This window comes from Cyprinodon tularosa, unplaced genomic scaffold (genome assembly GCF_016077235.1).
Source record: "Cyprinodon tularosa strain WSP-4 unplaced genomic scaffold, ASM1607723v1 ctg461, whole genome shotgun sequence".
In the NCBI taxonomy this organism is placed as follows: domain Eukaryota; kingdom Metazoa; phylum Chordata; class Actinopteri; order Cyprinodontiformes; family Cyprinodontidae; genus Cyprinodon; species Cyprinodon tularosa.
In genome coordinates this window covers 252,151-260,000 of record NW_024039187.1, presented here as the reverse complement: position 1 = coordinate 260,000, position 7,850 = coordinate 252,151, and the positions used below count along the sequence as shown (strand labels likewise).

The 7,850-nt window shown below is 39.5% G+C and overlaps 1 protein-coding gene across 6 annotated transcripts in view; it reads left to right on the top strand.

Annotated features, from left to right (window-relative positions):
- The window catches only part of ripor1 (RHO family interacting cell polarization regulator 1), an 82,014-nt gene extending 79,960 nt beyond the window's left edge, over positions 1 to 2,054 (top strand). For all 6 annotated transcript variants that reach the window (XM_038301137.1, XM_038301135.1, XM_038301138.1 and 3 more), the window contains one exon: positions 1,812 to 2,054. In XM_038301137.1, the coding sequence (XP_038157065.1) occupies positions 1,812 to 1,909 (98 nt within the window). In that variant the 3' untranslated portion in view covers positions 1,910 to 2,054. The remainder of the gene's footprint in view (positions 1 to 1,811) is intronic.
- The last annotated feature ends 5,796 nt before the right edge of the window (positions 2,055 to 7,850 follow it).

The following is a 7,850-nucleotide window of genomic DNA, read 5'->3' as shown; positions in this document are numbered from 1 at the left end:
AGTTCACCAAAACAGATTAACTGTTCTTAATGAACAAATAAGGCGGAATGGAAATGATTGTTCTGTTAAGACTTCAGTGAAGCAAGCCCACACCATCACTTCTCCATCAACGTGCTTCACAGTTGGTGTCTGATCTTTGTGTTATTTTGGTTTAGGCCAAACTAGGGGCGTATTTAGGAAATGTGGGGCCCTAGGCAAAGACAGACAGGGGTCCCTCTGAACTGAGAAGACAACACATAAAACAGACCCATTATTCAGATAGAGAAATGTTAATAGAATAGACATCCCTTCTTTGTTCTAGGTTGTGTCCCTCTCTTCTTGTCCCTTTTCTTCTTGTTTTCCTCTCTATGTTTTGTACTCAGCTGACTTTTCATGCTGTCTCTAAAGGAATGAAAGATTTTTTCCAAGCACTAAGCTCACTTAGCTGATTGCTCCTTCCTGTGTTTCCAAAAAGGCCAAAGTAAATAACCCAGTCCTTCTTTTCACTGTAGACAAGCCATGATCTGCTTCTCTGTTCTCCATTTTTCATTTGGATGAAATAATAGCTGCATGAATCATGACAGCAGACAAGATAGAGGAGAGCAGGAGGCGGGGTTACCAATCTACTTGCTCTGGAGAGCAGAGTTCGCTGCTTTTAGATGTTGTCTCCAAAGTCTCCAGTAGCAGAAAAAAGTCGCTAGATTTGGCGCTAGGAGCTTTTTAGAAATCAAAGTGCTAGAGGGGTCTGAAAAGTGGCTAAATGCTCTTTTTCTTAGTTTCCTGTCATGAATTTTACCTCCAACCATGAACCATTCGATGGATGTAGACTCTGAGCTGGTCCTTCTGGTTAGATTTGCTCTGTAGGGTCTGAGCTTAGAGGGAATTTTTTAGAATAGGATTAGGAATTGGAAATGACCTTTTGACCTTTATCAGACCGAACAGCAGCATCTATGTCACTCTATCGATATGCCTCCATCCTGGCATTGTGTTTCCAAACGTCTGTGTCTCTGCAGAGCAGCAAACTGATCAAAGACGGATCGTTGTGGGTGTTCATTGGTTTGATTTATTTATTTAATCTATTTGTTGTTTTTTACCCCTTTAAAGAAAAAAAATTAAGGTCAGATCGCCATACGCTTCAAAGTTTTATAAGAAATAAATTTATAATAATAAAGAAATGAACACATCTTTTTTTTAAGGCGAGGAAATGTATTTTTGTCCCAAAAGTCAAACAGGACATTTCCTTTAAATTTTAACTTTTTAGATGGGACTGAAAGACCCACTAATGGAGCTTTGGTTGATTGACAAGGCTGGCTGATCTCCTTCAGAGCAAACATCTTCATCATCCTCTCATGATGCCACGACGCCCCGCCGCCATGATGCTACGCCTTTTTAGACTGCTATTAGCAGCAGTTGCTGCTTTCCAGCACAAAATGGGTTCAGATGCGATCCGAAGACATTTATGTTTCCTCTTCTGGAGACACGGGCTCCAGAGTAAAGCTTCTCGGATTTCTTCCTCTGCTGTTACCTTTGAGCTTCATGATCATTCAGTCATTTTTTTGAGCTGCCGGTTTTGATGCAAACACTCCTGTCGGAACCTCAGCATTTTGTAAAGAACATCTGATCACAGGGAATCATTTTAAAAGCACACCCTAAGACTTTTCTGTTTCATTAAAGGCTTTGAACCAAAAAATAAATAATGGTTATAGCTCCACCATTTCCCTTCTTTTTACCCCCCTGGAACAGAAAGATCGTCCCAAACGATGAAGACGTAAATAAATTCTATTTTCTTTGCTGTGTCTCACCAGCCTTTTCTTATTTTTTGTGTGAAACAGGTGAGGAAGGAAAGATGGCCTACAGACACGTGGAGATCTCTCAGGACGGCTTGCCCAGACTCTTTGCTCCGGGAAGCATGGCCAGCACCGCCTTCTAACAGCCAGCAGCACATTCAGAGGATGAGGAGGAACAGGAATCCACTAATCTTCCTTTGACACTGATAGGAAGTCGTCACAAACACTGAATTTGATCCAAGATATTAAGTGAAACCCTAAAAATTAAATGAAGTCTTTTTCAGATTATCTCAGCTCAAACATTCCCTGGGTTCACGCTCCAGCGCCTGTTTTAATACGGAACAGTGAATCATTTTAGGTTTTCACTTTTTCTACCGATTATCGCCGCTCCTCTGGCCGGCCGTCTCCACAGCAGGCGCCAGATTGACGCGCACATGGATTCTCTGGAGGGTTCCTGGTGCCTGAAGACAGAGCTTCACCGTGGAAAATGGAGCCAATCAGCTGTGGCGGTTCTTCCTTCTCCACAGGACCTGGATCTCCTGCAGCTCGGATTCAATGTTTGCCTGCAGCAGAAAGGCAGCAGCTGGACTCTACTCCATCTGTTGGTGTTAAAGGAGCTCCTGAAGGAAACCAACACAGACTGAGCCTCACATATTAACCCTTTATCATGAAATACCTTTAATCCTGTCACTTTGCCTTATTTTCTCTCAGAGAAACTTTTTATTACTCCCAGTGAAAAAGTTTAAATCCATTTTTAAAAGCGTTTAAAGCCGAGGTTTGTCGCCTTTATCCAGATGTCATCCAGCTGCTGCAAATTAGAAGGCATCACAAAGACGCATTAAGAATTAGAAAGCCTCACTAGCTGCGTTTCCATTCGCCATCAGATTGCATTTCCTAAACTGAAAGAGTAATTTCTAAAAGGCTGACAAGTTTTTCCCATGCAGAGGTGTTTTTTTCCCCAGATGTTTGGAGACTGGTGTTTTTCACTTAATAGCAAACTGTTTGCATCAACAGACATTCTCACCAGCTACAGAATGAAGGAGACGACAGGAAGTTGCTGAAGTTTCGAACAAGTTAAAATGTGAGAAATCGTGATTTAAATTGCATTTCTTCTTTTAATGGCAACATTAACAGATTATTGATAAATATAATGGAAACACAGCTACAGACAGACAGTGGTGGTGCAGGAATCATCTGGAAGCTGTGAGGCCATTCATAGGAAGGGGTGGGGCCGGGAACCCAGGGGCCGGCCTCTAAAACATCTGATCATCTGGTGGTGAACAAATGCTGATTTCCACATAGATGAGTAAAAATTCCCAACAATTAGAACCAAAGACGGAACCGTCCACAAAAGTTCATGAGAAGAGCCCAGCTTCCACCACACCTCCCAGAACGACCCCCCTTGGAGACCCATCCAGCTTCCTGTTGAGCAGCAAACACACTGACTGCCTGTTTTTCTCTTCATGTGTCACTTTGCTCTGAGTGATGACAATCGTCCTCCTTTTCTGGGTGTGAAGAACACCTCATTCTGCCGAGGAGGCCTTTAGGTGCAACGCCGCTGCTATAGGAACAGATTGGAGATCAGGAAGTTTTCAATTAGTGCCTTAATGTTTTATTTCATGCTTTTTACGATGAACATGCAGCAGAACTTCCTGTTTGGGAATTTTGTAGCTCTGTGAATGTAGGTTTAAATGTGAGTAGAGCATCGGTGGTCCTTCTGCTGGACATCCTGCTTCCAGTCGGGTCCCTGAATATGTGCTGGTCAGCAGCCGTCCAAATCCTCCTGCTGTTTACCGAGAGGATCCGCCCTCAAGTATCCGAACAAACAAACCAACGCTGGATTCCTGGTCCAGCCCACTTTTCTCTAAACATTATTTATATATATTTATAATTATAGGACGATATAAAACCATAGAGTAAAAGAACTTTCAATAAAAAAAACAATCACAGGCGTCTACATTTGTAAATGTAGGTTAATATATGTCATTAAACTTAAGATTTGTAGGCATTCCTTGTCAACTAATCAATCTGTGAGAATATAGGTTTAAAAGTTACTACTTTATTTACATGTACCAAGCTACACCCCCTGGTGAGGCTGTTACACTCCTTACCAGTAGGTGGCAGTAAAGCCTTTTTCCTTTAAGATAAGAAAAAGAAGGTAAACAAAAGAAAAAGCAATGATCCAACATTAAATATGCATTGAAAACAGGAAGGATATAACGTGTGATCGATCAATGGTTTTACTGCCACCATGTGGTAATGCTCATTCAGACCTGCAGAAGCAGCTGGTTTATATGCAAAGTCAATGGTTGACGTGCATCTCGCCGCAGGAAAGGGTCCTGCAGCATCTAAGCAGCTCCTTATGAGCTTCTGAGCATCTGATGCAGGGGACACAAAAGCAGCAGCTGCTGGAAAAATTAAACTTTATCTGCTGGACGAGGCGCCACATCAACCAATCAGAGAAGCTGATCTGGGAGCTGGCAAGGAGTCAGATACAGCACTGCTGATGCAGAGCGCTATGATCACTCCTCTGAAACAGTTTATGAACGCCTAAATTAATTTAAAATGTAGAAACCAGCCAGCAGAATATGTTCGCTTTTAATATCCTGCTGCTTGCTATTTGTAGCACAGACCAGAAAAACGCTAACATCTACTTCCAGCCGCCATCAACAGTAGGGGAAAACCCCCAAGAGGTGAGCGGGCCTGAGGCAGCTGCTGCTGGGGATTCCCAGTGACAGCGCAGCGCCGGTATGTGGGGGTCTGAGCGGCTCCCACAGAGAAATAATATTTGAAGGCAGGATGGTAATCTGGATGAACTGACTGCACAGACCATGTTTTCAGGAGGACTTTCTCACTTCATAGATTCAAACTACTTTTTACCCACTGATCACAGCAGATATAGCTGCCATTGTTCCAGGCAAAGAAAGGATAGGGTAGCTCTGCCCAACGCGCATCAGACCCACTTTAACACCACGCAGCTAGAACAGCAAAGATGCTTCAGCCGCGGGTCAGAACTAAATTGGTACAAGCATCAAAAATGAAGCAGCACGCGCGTTTCTGCTGCTCCTGCTGCTTTAGGTGTGAACGTAGCATAAGAAGTGGAACAGCTTCATAATGAGCTGCTTATAAACTAAATTTGTAATTTCTACTTTAGCAAAGTTTTAACTTCTAAACTCATATTTTCACAGATATTGTTTAAGCTGACGTACATAAATACTAATCTTCAGACCCATCAAGTAACAGAGTACAAATAAGTCATTACTTTAGAAGAAATGTTGGTTATCTATACTTTACTAGATTAATTATTAGACAATTTTTTCCTTATATTCCTTAAATTTTAAAATATTCTTTTTTTTTTCATTTAGGCTCATTTTTATTCTGGCCTGTTGGTATTTAAAACAAATAAAAACCATCAAAATAATTGGTTTCATCCAGACAATTTCCTTGTGGTTGGACTCGGTGCTGCCCCAACCTGTTGTTCACCACATACCAAAATGAACAGTTTTTCAAGATGAAGCAAAGTTAAATGTTACACTGTTACCATTAGTTATAAAACTAAGAAAATGAAGTCTAAGGAAGTTATCATCCAGAATAGTAGAAAAATGTTCCTTTAATAGGGTAGCGCAGTAAAGCTTCTGGCCTTAACAGTTTTTCTTGCATTACTTTAACTTTTATACGTTTTAAAAATGGTACTTTTACACTTTTACTGGAGTAAAAAGCTGAAATGTATCCTTTTCGACAGCAGGATTTATACTTCATGCACACATTAATACTTCTGCTAATCTTAAATTATACGCATCAACTTATTTTTGCAAAGGTTGACGCTTGTGCATGTTTTTATTGACAGTTGTCCTTCCCATAGGAAAATTATTTATTTTATAAGGCTCCTGATTTTTTTCTGCTGTGGGTTAATTAGGACTAAGCAAATGAAAAAGATTTAATTTAAATCATGACTGACTAATCAGAAAACCTGAACATACACTGGCAAAACCATCTCGAAATAAGTAAAAATGTCTTAAATTATTGGATTTACCCTTAATTTGAGCAGGAAAATTAGGGTTTTCCAATGGAATTAGTATTTTTATGCTTTAAATAAGATAATTAGATTATATGCTCTTGAAATAAGACAAAGTAATGGTTTTCTGATTTTAAATGTAAATTATTTTGTTCCATTGCAAAGTGTCTCTTTTAGCTCCACAATCCAAGAACAAACTCACTTATTTTAAGAAAAAATGACTTATCTAGATTTAATTTTTTTCCCACTGTATAAGGTATAAGGAAGTGATGTTTTTATCCAAGTTAGCAAAGATTAAGTCTTGTTTTGTCAATGTTTGCTTGAAGGGATTCTTTTATTTGATGACTGGGATATTCTTTTTCCTTCTGTCAACATGTTACTGTAAGATTGAGGTGGTTTTTGGCTTTAATTAGAATATGAAACACTGTAAAGAAGGAGAACTAGAACAGGAACACAGAGGTGACGTGGATTGCTGAACATGTATGGTTGGTGTTCCTGGTGCATCGTATGCTGGAAGCCTGGCTGTGTTGGAGAAGCGTTGGACCCAGATGACCTTTGAACCAACAGACTCTCTGAAGGTGCCAAAATGTGGCGTCCAGCCGCTCATCATAAGTGCAATTTGTCTGTTAATCTATTATTAGCTTTACTTTGCCTTTTATTCTGCTTTACTACTGCACTGGAAATATATGAATATTTTTGATAAATTATATAAAACATTCCCGCCCCTTTTGTCTCTGTGACTGTTTGCTGAGGCCTTTTATAAAAAGAAGTAGTACTTCGCTGGCAGCCAGTGTTCTGTCAGACCAGCATACCCAGAGTCAATACGCATCTGCAAGACGTCAGATTTACTTTTATATTTTCAGTTATGTACAAAAACAATTTAAGGTCAGATCGCCATATGCTTCAAAAACACCAAAAAGTATTTAAATTTTTTTTTTGTACATGACTAAAGGGATACACCTCTGATGAGGTAGTTTAAAGTTTATTCTTCGTACAAAACTAAAGTGTTAAACTAAAAGGATAAACTGGTATTGACTATTGGTATACTGGTCTGACGGGGATTGTTGGTCTGACAGAAAACCAGATCCTGTTTGGGGTTTTGATTTTCTCAGAACCATGAATCTTATAATCTGTATTCCTGCTGGATTTTTGTCTCTAAATATAAAATTTTAACATTTTTCATTTTACTCTCAAAAACCAATCAAAGGAATAAAATAGAAAATCCCTTTATTGTCCCACAATGGAGAAATTCTGGTGTTTACTGCAGCAAAAAGATTATAGAAAAATGGTCACACAAATACGACGGAGTATTAGGGCCAGGCTAGAGATTTATTTTTTATTTTGAGAATAAAGTCCTAATATTACGAGAATAAAGTCGTATTTTATGATAACTCTTCCTAGAAACCCTTTCTTCCCTACAATGAGGAATGTGGAGCATCATGTGAAGTTATACTTTGGCATCAGTTTGACAAATCAGGAAATCTTTTAGCAGCAGCATCAAACTGGGCAGGATGTCAAAGTGGACTCAGGTTGCTGATTGGTGGAGCTGGTCGGCCGTCATCTGCTGGGCGGAGCTCCAAGCTTTCTTTCTGAAACAAGTTTTAGTATAATGACTTAATTCTCATTATTTTTCAACTTTATTCTCGTAATGTCGCGACTTTAGTCTGGCGCTAATACTCCGTCATACACAAATGTGGACATTAGAAAATTGTATAAGCATAAAATACTGAAGAGTTAAAATATAAACAATAAAATACCGTAAACTGTTTTAACAATATCAAACTGTGCACCTGGAGAATAAATAACCAATATCCAGCTATGGACATTTTTACAGTAACAGATATTTGAAAATAGCAGCAACATCAGAGATGTGCAAAACGACAGCAGCATGTTATTTAACTGACTAAGGTAGAAACTGAGCAAAATCATCATGAATGGAAGAACTGATTGAGGTTGTTGGGAACAGTGGTGGTTCTAGAGTCTTCCAGCTGCTGGGATAACGCTCCTTAGTGCATTTAGGGTGCAGCAGTCTGTCACTGAAGGAGACAAAATTTGGTTTAATTACCAAT